This window comes from Oryzias melastigma, linkage group LG15 (genome assembly GCF_002922805.2).
Source record: "Oryzias melastigma strain HK-1 linkage group LG15, ASM292280v2, whole genome shotgun sequence".
In the NCBI taxonomy this organism is placed as follows: domain Eukaryota; kingdom Metazoa; phylum Chordata; class Actinopteri; order Beloniformes; family Adrianichthyidae; genus Oryzias; species Oryzias melastigma.
In genome coordinates, this window is record NC_050526.1 from 15,788,022 (window position 1) to 15,799,158 (window position 11,137).

An 11,137-nucleotide genomic window follows, 5' to 3' on the forward strand; every position below is an offset into this window, starting at 1 on the left:
AATTATCCATTCTCGTTTACTCTGGTCCCATCATTGGGATGCCAAAAACATTTCGAGCTAGTGAAGACGAGGAACACCCTGGACAGTTTTCCCGTCATCACAGGTCCACTCACAGACAGATAACCACACATTCACATCTAAGGGACATTTGAGACACCAACTAACTTATGAAATGTGTTTTTGGACTGTGGGAGGAAGCCAAAGCACCCTGGGAAACCCACACATGCACAGAGGAGAACATGTAAACTCCACACAGAAAAAACCCAGCGGAGGAAGAGCTCCAACCACCACCGAGGACGCTTTGTGAGCTCTGCTGCTCACTCCCATAAATGTGCTTTTGTATGCAAAGAAACAAACACAAAAATGGTATTAATTTAGTTTAGATCCTCTGTGATGGTTTTAGAGAGCAAAGTAAAGAAAAAATGTTAATTTATACCCATGTTATTCTCTCAAAAACATATTTTACTTTCTTGAAAACTGAAGATTTTGTCAAAAATGTCCCTTTTTTGTCAAAAATTCATTAGAAACGTTTTTAAAAGTATGAAGTAAAGACCTGGATGTGTTTTCATAAGCTCAGAGTTAAACTGCATTCTGACTCGTGTAGTTCCACAGGCCGTCGCCAGAGGGCGCTAAATCTTCTGAACCCGCTGTATCAACAAAATAACAACCCAGAAGAAGCGGTGCGCTCCAGCTGCAGCTGTTTCCAGCGTGTGGTTCGGTTCGGTTCAGGTTCGTGGATCCCGTCAGGATGTCGGAGGACCTACGAGCGGATCTGGAGAAGTTCCTCCTGCAGTTGAACATCCAGACGAGCTGCGTGGAGCATCCGCCGGTAAACCGCACAAATCTGCACTGGTGGTGCCTTCACGTACTGTTCGGAAAATCCAAACACGAAATAATTTTGTCGTGTTTAATGTCTGAAGGGAACATTTCCAACTTGAGACAATTTTTTCGGCTGTAAATGTCACGTTTCAGACCTCACCGCTCCTGTGACGTTTACAGTTCCGGAAAATCACGCGCACGTGCCCGAAACTTTGAAACTGAGAGGTTACGGAAAGCCAAAAGGGTCAAAGGGGCCCAGATCCACAATATTGAACGTCCAGACTGAGTAAAGACACCTGACTTGCTTCAGTTCCATACCTGAAAGAAAACGTTCAGCTTTCTCTGGTTTCAAACACAGAAATGGAGCCAACACATTCAGTTTTTTCACTCATACTGTTGTTGAAAATCAAGTTCTTCAACTTTAATGCAAAACTTCACAGCTGCCAAAAATATTCACACAGAAGATGGAAACTGCTCTTCAGTGGAGACGTGGCGTCCATCTACAGGCGACCTAAGTGTCCTAAAACGGACACGTTTTAATAAAGAAGTGGTTTAATTATGTCAAAAAGACGACAACCACAGAGCTGGAAACTGGTTTGGAATGGACCCGACAGTCACATGATCTCTGGTTTATACCAGTAGCTGCTCTTCTCTGTCTCTGAAGAGGTTAGAATTAATTCAAGAAAGTGGCTATTCGCTCATAATTTTTTTAATATTTGCCGCCAGTGCTGCACATTTTTCTTGACTGCACAGACCTGGAGGAAGAGTTACGGTTCGGGTTAGGTTAATACGTGTGACCAACAACATTTAGCCTTACATGCAGTTAAAATACATGTGGGCAACATAATTTTCCATCAGTTTTTGTGTGTTGTTGCACCTAAATAAAATACATTAATACCATAACATCAGCTGTTAAATGTGTGATTGTTTTAGAGTTATAGTATCCTAAAGTGTGTGTTATTCTGCTGTCGCCGGCTACATTGGCCCCACCCCCCTTATCCCACCTGCAGGTGTTCACGGTGGAGGAGATGATGCCTCACCTGCAGGACGTAAGCGGCGCCGTCACCAAGAACCTTTTCCTTAAAGACAAGAAGAAGAAGGGCCTTTGGCTGTTGTCGGCTCGCCACGACCGGCAGGTCAGCCCTGGTCATGTTCTCGCCGCGTCTGCCGCTCGCCGTCCTCTCATAGACCAGCTCTGTTTGTCTGCAGGTGAACCTTAATGAGCTCGCCAAGAAGCTCGGCGTTGGCAGCGGGAACCTGCGCTTTGCGGATGAAGCGACCATGTTGGAGAAGCTGAAGGTGAGACGAGAGAGGTTTTCCTGTTTTCTGGAGTACTTCAGGATGAATCAAAACTACAAACCTGGACCGGGTCAGATCTGGATCCAGATCTTTAACCAGAACACAGAGAGCAGCGGTCATGTGATCATGTGGTCATGTGATCATGTGATTGTGTGTTTCTGTTTCTAAATGAATAAAATCCTCCCCAGGGTGCAGTTACATTTCCCTGCCAGCAGGAGGTGCTGTTTGACATCAGATCCACTGATCTGATCCGGTTTGAACTGAGAATCAATGAAGTGTCTCCTCTTTGGGTTCTGGCCCGGCGGGTCGGTTCTGCTGTTTGCTGCAGCGTTGTGTGTTTTTGTTTTGGATGCTGTGAGTCACTTCCTGTTCTGGTGTCAGGTGGGTCAGGGATGTGCCACGGCGCTCGCTCTGCTCTTCGATAAGGAGCAGACCGTCAAGTTCGTTTTGGACCGGGACCTGGTGGAGGGGGGTCACGAGAGGATCTATTTCCACCCCATGACCAACAGCGCCACCATGGGGCTGCGGCCCGACGACCTGCTGCGCTTCCTGAAAGAGACGGGACACGAGCCCATCCTGGAGAGCTTTGAGTAAAACTGGACCTGGACGGGACTGGACTATATAAAACCAGACTGGACCGGGCTGGACTGGACTGGATCGGACCAGACCAGACTGGACTGGGCTGGGTTGAATCCACCTTGCTTGGTTTTAAATTAACCTTTGAATGAGTCAAAGTTCTGCTGACCAACCAGGAAGAACTCTTCAGTCCAGTCCAGTTGGACTCAGTCAGAAGTAGATCTTCGGCTGACATCAGAACCTGACCCGGTGCCTGTTGAGCATCGTACTCCCCAGCTGAGTCCAGCAGGTGGCGCTGTTACAATAATGGAGAGTCTGAACCAAATCTGAAGGCTGTTCCCATCACTGTGGTTCTGTTGTGTTTTTATGCATTAAATGTAAATCTGTTTTAAAATAAATTTCTTTATTTTAACTTTATTGACTCAAAGAATTGACTGAATAATTGCTTCCATTTTGATCTATTATGTCAAAGAAAACTTTCTTCAAAAACCATTTTAACCTCAAAAAGAGATTTTTAAAATATTTTTTCATCAAAAACATAATTTTTTTACCCTCTAATCAGAATTATTGAAACCTTCAGTGTGTAAAAACTTGTGGCTAAACGCTACCCCCTGATGTCACCATGTGCTGATATTGTAAAAGACAAAGAGATAGATCTGATTGATTGATTTGGTTGAAGGGGGCTGAGACAATACGTTTTCTTCTTTCTGTCCCTTTTCATTTTCACTGAGAACAAGATTATTATGAACGTCTTTGTGTTCTATTAAAACAAACTCAACTAAACTTTGACACGTGCACTATGGCTGTGTCTGAATTCCTCCCCTGCTCACTATAAAGTCGTTCACCATTTTCTAATGCGGTCTGAATCTAAAATTCCAAAATCCAGTGTACTAGAAATTTCCCAGAAGTCTTTGCAAAAACTAGCAGGAGTCAATGCTAACTACATTAACAAATATACACCACAACGCATTGCGTCTGAACAATTTGTCTAAATGTATTTTTTAATAAACACATTTTCATCATCAGAAAACTATGGAGTCACAAATAGACGTCGTGAAATGTTCGTATTTATCTGATATTCAGTTTGTGAAATCTGTGACGTTATATCTAGAGTTTAGCAAAACAAAAGAATAGTAGTGAGTCTGACTTGTTTTAAAATCCAGATCATTTTTAGTAGCTATGGATTAGGGTGGGAATTCGGACACAAACCATTTTTCCATGATTCCGTTTGGAGGACTAAATGTCGGGATAGGGGAGGAGCCAGAGGGAAGAATCACAATTTTAGCCTTTAATTTACCTGAAGATCAGTGAAAGTAAAACCCTGGAATAAGATTCACCAGGTCTTCACTGATTTGACATTACACTCTTCCAACTGTAGGTGGCAGACACACGCTGGGAAATGGCAGAAAACTTACAATAAGGGGAAGCCCCACCCTGGTTGTCCAGTGTGATGACCTCTGTTCACGATATGACCTTAACTTTAGACTCAGTGTTGTTTTCATCTTCATGAACTCAAACAGAATCTAAAGAGCTGCAGCTGCGGTTCTTCATCACACATCCGGCTGCAGTCGAGTCACTCCAACCCCATTTTCAAAATACATGTTTATTTTTGTGGGGAAGGGGGAGGGGTTACTTCACAGGCGCAGAGGGAGGGGGGTGAGAACCCTCCTCCTGCATCAGTAATGAGGCCATTGTTGCATTGTTGTCCCAAATTAGCAAATGAATGACGGTGATTCAGACGCTCCATTCCCAGGAATTCTTTCACACGCTGGAGGCTGTGAGAGGACGTGCATGTGTGTGCATGCATGTGAATGTGCATGTGTGTGCATGTGTGTGCATGCATGTGCACGTGTGTGCATGCATGTGCATGCGCGTGCATGCGTGTGACAAAGACTTGTTTTTCCAGAGTCAGACCTCAGAACCGAGCGTGCGTGACCCGGTTTGGAGGTTCTGGTGGCGGCTGGAGGAACCCTTCAGAGGATCTTCTGTGGCTGATTCCTGCTTCTTCACTCTGTTCCTCCATTCACACCTGTCACACCTGCAGACCGTACGCTCTCCATCAGCCATCACCACGGCGATGGAGCCGTCTGGTTGCTACGGGAGACGAACCAGAAATAAGCTGTCAAGGAAACAAGTGTGCAGAATGTGTGCAGCTGATGATGTCATCGCTTTCTCTGCAGGTTCACACCTCCAGGCTCTTCATGTGGGGGTGGGGGGGGGTCTCTTCCCCTCCACCTGGTTCTGGTCCGATTCAGTCTTTAGTTCTGTTCGGAGAGGCCCATTTGTGAAAGCAAATCATACAAGCGAAATAAGAGAACAGTTTTCCAGATGCAGCAGGTTTGTGAACAAACTTCTGGACTCCCAGAAAATGTCGTGTCTCTATTTTAATGAATAAAGGAAACTTTATTTCTATCATTTTCCAAAACCATCAGATCGTCAAAGTACTTTAGAATAAAAAAGACAAAGAAAATGTTAGAATGACAAGTTGAGCTGCAAAAAAGGAAAATAAAAAATAAACTTACATCAGGCAACACAATACGTAGATAAACATAAGAATTTAACAAATAAAATAAAATAAATAAACAAGACGCCATCAACTATTGAGCACTAAATGCCACCATGTCAATTCTTAGGTGACCTTGGAGTCTTCTGTCATCCACAGTTCTGCAGGAAGTTTACTTCCACTCTGGAGGCCAACAACACAAAAACATCGTCACCCAAGTGATTGAAGAGTCCAGTTAAATTTGAGTAAGTTTAAGTTTATTAGACTTTTGATCTCGGTCACACAAGGCACCGCACATTAAAAGTTCAAAGAACAATAAAAGCAGTTAAAATGTTTTAAAAAATACACATTAAAATATAGATAAATTACATAAAAACCATAAAAACATCAGATAAATAAAACAATAAAACATTAAAACACACCAGCAGAGCAGAGTCTCATGATTGTCAAAAGCCTGACGATAAAAATGAGTACCGTATTTTTCGGACTATAAGTCGCACCGGAGTATAAGTCGCAGGGGCCAAAAAATGCATAAGGAAGAAGAAAAAACCATACATAAGTCGCACTGGAGTATAAGTCGCATTTTTTTCAAGTAATTTATTTTACAAACTGGTTGAAAAAAACGATATTACATCATCCTGGAAGGTAAGTTATAACATTCATAAGTGAATAGAAAACAGGATGAATATGTGTCAACACATATTCACATATTAGCATCATGAAAAAAACGAAAAGGTGTAGCATTTATATAACATAACAGTTTTATTTAACTATAGCCTCAAGAACTCATCAACTTTGAATCTTTACTTTAATTAATTGCACGCAATCTCACTCCATATCACTAAATCCCTTAAATTCTTCGTCCTCGGTGTCACGTCTGAATAACTAAAGTAAATAAAGTAATTGCATAGATCACCATAAGAGGGCACTCTAGACTTATGGTCCATATCTCATCATTAAAAATTCGTATATAAGTCGCACTGGAGTATAAGTCGCAGGGACATTCAATCTATGAAAAAAACCGCGACTTATAGTCCGGAAAATACGGTAATAAAAATAAATATGTTTTTGTTTACATTTTTAAAAATGTTTACCTGTAACTTTTACTAATTTAACTAAACTAATCCAAATCAACAATTTGAACTTCCGCATATGGAGAAACAAAGCAGCAAAAATGAAACAAACAAACAAAAAAAAGAAAAAAACGAATGTGTTAAATTATGAGAGTAAAGTCAAATATTTTTGACCTAAAAAGTCATAGGCTAAATTTATGAGTTTTTACTTGTAAATTAAATAAATCGCCACTTTTTTTTTGTGGCCCTAAAACTCCGTCAGAGAGAGAACAGGAATATACTTTCCATCAAACACATTTGACAGGTGACAGATGACTGTATATACATGTTATATTACATTTGATGGATGCGTAAGGTCAAAGGTCACCTGTCAAATGTGTGTGATGGGGAGTATATTCCTATTCTCTCTCTTCTGTCTTTTGTTTATTCAAAATCTAAAACCCTTCACTTTCATTAGATTTAAAACTCATATTTTGCACATTTTATTTTTCTTAGCTTCTGTGTTTGGACTGTCCTTAAGAGACAAAAAGCTTAAATTTTAAAGTTTGATGGCTCAAAAGAACTCTTTTTAAAATGTAATTATTTATATTTTATCATCAAACAACAGTAGCAACTGGCAGCTAAACTAACGGACACAGTTTGGATCCAGATTCCATGTCAGACGAGGAAAACGACGACGTTCCTGGATGTGTCTGTGAGGAAGCATCAGAACGGAGAGGAGCCGGGAGCTGGTGACTCACTGACTGTGTTCTACATCAGACCCACACTTTTCAAACTGCACTTTTGTCTGCCTGATTCACAAGTTGAATAAAGAAATACTCAGAGGTCACATTTTTATGATAATTATTTCTCTAGAAATCCTCCATCACAGAGAAAACGTGTTAAAAACTCCAAAAACACAAGACTGTAAAGAGTGGATCAATTGGATCAATTAAAAAATGTTCTATAATCTATGACACTTAAAAATATTAGTTTTTATCAAATTCTATTTTAGATTTAGGTAAACCATCAACCCAAAATCATAATTTGATCAAATGAAACATTTTAAACGTCGTAAATGACAGAACATTTGTTAATTGATGTTCTAGTTCACTTTTCAGCCCATTTTACGGGAGCAGGTCTGTAAATGTGACATGCAAATGTAAAAGCAGGAAGCAGAAGCCGAACTCACCTGTGCGCGCGCGCGCGGGCGGCGGCCCCTTTAAGAAAAGCAGGAAGTGCATGCAGCGGGCATGGGGGGGTGGGGAGGCGCGCGTCGAGGAAACAGGTGTGCGCGCGCTGACAGGATGATGTCATTGTCCAGCTGAATCACCTGAGAGGCGCCGGGAGGTCAGAGCAGGAGGAGGAGGAGGCGGAGGAGGGGGCTGCTGGTTTACCTGAACGAGGAGGAGGGGGAGCAGCAGCCGGAGGGGGAGGTCAGCTGCGCATCGTCAAGGTGAGGAAGACCCGCAAAGCCTGAAGCAGAACCGAACCGGAACCTGCAGGACGGCGCGTAAAGGAGAAGTTGGAGGTGAGCGACTCGTTTATGATCAGCAGGTTGAAGTAAAGAAGTAAAAATGAGGATCAGCTGATCTGACATGTTCAGGACAAACTTTCAGGAGCTCCTTTCTGCTCCTGCTGGGGGGAGGAGGGGGGGGGGCAGGAAATGAAGGATGAGGAGATCAGACATCTGAGATGTTGAGGAAATGATGGTTTACAGCAGAAACTGCAGTTTCAGAGTCTGCAGTCCTTCTCTCTGAAGCAAACATCTGAGAGAAAAGGATGTTATAGTAATAAAGTTCTGACGTTTCCATGGAGACCACTTGCTTGAAGCATCTACTGCCGTGTTAAGTGGACTCCAGCTGTGTGGGGTGCTGGGGGGTTAGTAGGACCTCATAAGACAATGTGATAATTGGTAAAAATCATCTCTGATAACTCACAATATACAGAAGAACACACGTTTTTAGGAAAATATATCCCCATTTATTTCTTAGCTTGAACACAATCAGAATAAACAACTTGTGTCTTATTTTATACAACAAATAAAAGTCACTTTTCTGTAAACTTGCTGAAATAACTAATACTATGTCTTTGTTTAGCATTGTCATCAGTTGAATCTGATCTATCTGTAGAATTCAGTGTTAACAAAAGGAAACATGAACAGCAGAGCCACAAGTTGGTGCAAAATTGTTGAACTAAAATCAAACAATTCAAGTAGCTGCTAGACACATTGGTGCGCTGTGCGCCCCCCATCTACCTCCGAAGGAACATCTCACCAAAGGATGATGTGATGTTTTAAAGCCTCTTCAAACTAAAATGTTGAGAACAGAATCAATCACAGGACTAAATATCACAATATCGATATTTTTGCACAGTCTGAATATTTGAACGGCTGAAATATGTTCCTCCTTTTGACCGAATCGATCAATCAATCAATCAATCAAACTTCATTTATATAACACTTTTCATTTAGAATATAACACAAATAAATAAAAAATGTGGAAATCAGCTGTAAATAATTTTGTTTTCATGTTCACCTCCACTTTCTGTGAGTATTCACCTCCGTTATCGACTCCTCCCCTTATTTTAATGTGAAAAATCACCCTGCAGTTCCCACTATTCCCATATGGGGGCGCTAACGCGAGTTTGTTGGTTATCGGACAAAATCGTTTCTATCCATCCTAACGGTTCTGATCCAGATTCCAGCTCAGACGAGGAAAACAAAGACGTTCATGGATCTGTTTGTGGATGCATGTGAATGGGGCGGAGCATGGAGCGTGTAGCCCCACCCAGTGTATTTGTGATGTCACAACTACAGTATTTTTAAACTGCTTTTTCTGGTGTGGATTCACACGTAAAAACTCAAAAGAAATGCCACACGAACATGTTCAAACTCGATTTTCATCCGAGGATCTTCAGGTCTTTGTATCTGAAAGTGTGAACTTTGACCTCTAGAGGCAGCAGTGAGTCTAATTCTGGTTTGTTCAGACTTGGATCAGAACCAGCAGTATTCCGGGCCTCAAAGTTAACTTCCCTCACCTGACGCCTCACCTGTCTGCTTGCTTTCATGGAAGCTGCAGAGGATGACATCATGTGTCTCTCTCAGGTGAGCAGAAGCGTCTGAGTCACTGTTTGTATTCCAATCACATGGTCGGCACGGTAAACAGAACGCCGTTCCGCAGGAAGACGCAAAGATGTTCCTGCTGATCCGCCGTCACATGACAGAACACCAGCTGCTTCAGCCACTTCAGTGTTTCTACCGCTCCTCAAAGAAGTCTGACAGCATCAGAGCTGGACTGAACAAACACTCAAAGAACCATGGAGGGAAATGTGCTGTGAATAAACTAGATAGATTCAGATTTAACGTCAGACTAAAACGTCTTTTCTGACAGAAAGTTGTCCTGAAGCTGCAGTTGTTTGATGCAGCAGTAAGGATTCAGCTCAGTGTTTATGTAAATATAAATCAGTGTTTATTCCTTTTTTCATCTTGATGAGGTGACAAACAAGCTGAACTGATGGAGGGATAAACACTGTTCACATGAACAGGAAGTGGCGTGCTTGAGAACGCCAGCTAGTGGTTTCTGAAGCCTCATTTCCACTGAGCGGTGCGGTCCGGTTTAGAACGGACCTGGTATTTCAGGTGAGTGTTTCTACTCAAAGTTGGTCATCCAGCAGCTCATTTGTTCATCTTCATATCATTTCATGTTTGATTTGTAGAGTCGGGCAGAGAGAGCAAACAGCGTCGTAATGACCGTCAGCCAATCAGCGGGCTTCAATAGTAGCTCCGCCCTTATCAGTCTTCCATTTTTATATTGACCTACAACCAACTGGGTCCAAAAATGGTACTGTTCATTCTGGCTCAATGGGTCCATTTTATAATGGAAACACTGAGAATACCGGACCGGACCAGATCGGACCGGACCGGACCGGACTGGACCGGACCGGACCGCTCAGTGGAAACGAGACACAAGTGAACAGAAACGACTTCTGTTATAGACTTCAGAATATAGAAAAATATGAATCAAAACACGTTTTATAGAGAAATGGTTGAAATACAAGTCACATTATTTTTAAGTTTCGGTTGTATTTTTTTATATTTTTGTCAAAATGTATCAGTTATTATGAACATCAGTCCAACATCATTAGAGGTTACAGCTGTGCACGTTGCTGTGCACGTTACTGCACAAAAAATGCAAAACGCGTCAATGAAGGTGAAGCCTGAAGTGGAATGGGCAAGTTGACTCCGCCCACATCCACAGTGGGCAAACTGACTCCGCCCACACCCAGAATAAACATGTTGACTCCGCCCACATCCACAGTGGACACATTGACTCCGCCCACATTCACAGTGGGCACATTGACTCCACCCACATCCACAGTGGACACATTGACTCCACCCACATCCCCAGTGGGCACACTGACTCCGCCCACATCTCCAGTGGGCACACTGACTCCGCCCACATCCCCAGTGGGCAAACTGACTCCGCCCACACCCAGAATAGACATGTTGACTCCGCCCACATCCACAGTGGACACATTGACTCCGCCTACATCCACAGTGAACACATTGACTCCGCCCACCTGCTAAAAACATCTAAACTCTGACATGGGAGTGGATGTAAAATTCTCGCCTCCACTGATTTTCAGTAAAGTGAGACAGCAGAACGCCGTATGCATGAAGAGGTCACAGTTTGGTTTCTGTATCTGTGAGGTTCATGCAGGAACGTTTGAATGTTCAGTTAGACGTCACAGAAGAACCAGAGTTTCTGTGAATGAGTCCCCCCCCGTTTGGGTAATGAGCAGCTGATGACACAGTTTCAGCTCGTCCTCTTTGTGTTCAAACATCCCAGCTTTTGCTCCTCTCTCACTCCAGTGAACTCTTTGTTCC

At 42.6% G+C, this 11,137-nt stretch overlaps 1 protein-coding gene and 2 long non-coding RNA genes across 4 annotated transcripts in view; 2 read left to right on the forward strand and 1 right to left on the reverse strand.

The window, feature by feature from the left end:
• Positions 1 to 677: 677 nt before the first annotated feature.
• On the forward strand, positions 678 to 3,121 carry LOC112161801 (prolyl-tRNA synthetase associated domain-containing protein 1). Its single transcript, XM_024297261.1, has 4 exons — positions 678 to 829; positions 1,830 to 1,955; positions 2,029 to 2,118; positions 2,500 to 3,121. The coding sequence occupies exons 1-4, from the start codon at positions 749 to 751 to the stop codon at positions 2,710 to 2,712; spliced, it is 510 nt and encodes a 169-aa protein (XP_024153029.1). The 5' UTR covers positions 678 to 748; the 3' UTR covers positions 2,713 to 3,121.
• Positions 3,122 to 3,844: 723 nt separating this feature from the next.
• Positions 3,845 to 7,571, reverse strand: LOC112161648. The gene is made up of 3 exons (XR_002921924.2): positions 7,442 to 7,571; positions 4,883 to 4,958; positions 3,845 to 4,788 (listed from the first exon to the last, which is right to left on the reverse strand). It is a non-coding gene; the product is annotated as an uncharacterized LOC112161648 (long non-coding RNA).
• Positions 7,572 to 7,626: 55 nt separating this feature from the next.
• Positions 7,627 to 11,137, forward strand: part of LOC112161647 — a 26,799-nt gene continuing 23,288 nt past the window's right edge. For both annotated transcript variants that reach the window (XR_002921920.2, XR_002921921.2), the window contains exon 1: positions 7,627 to 7,780. This is a non-coding gene — a long non-coding RNA (uncharacterized LOC112161647). The remainder of the gene's footprint in view (positions 7,781 to 11,137) is intronic.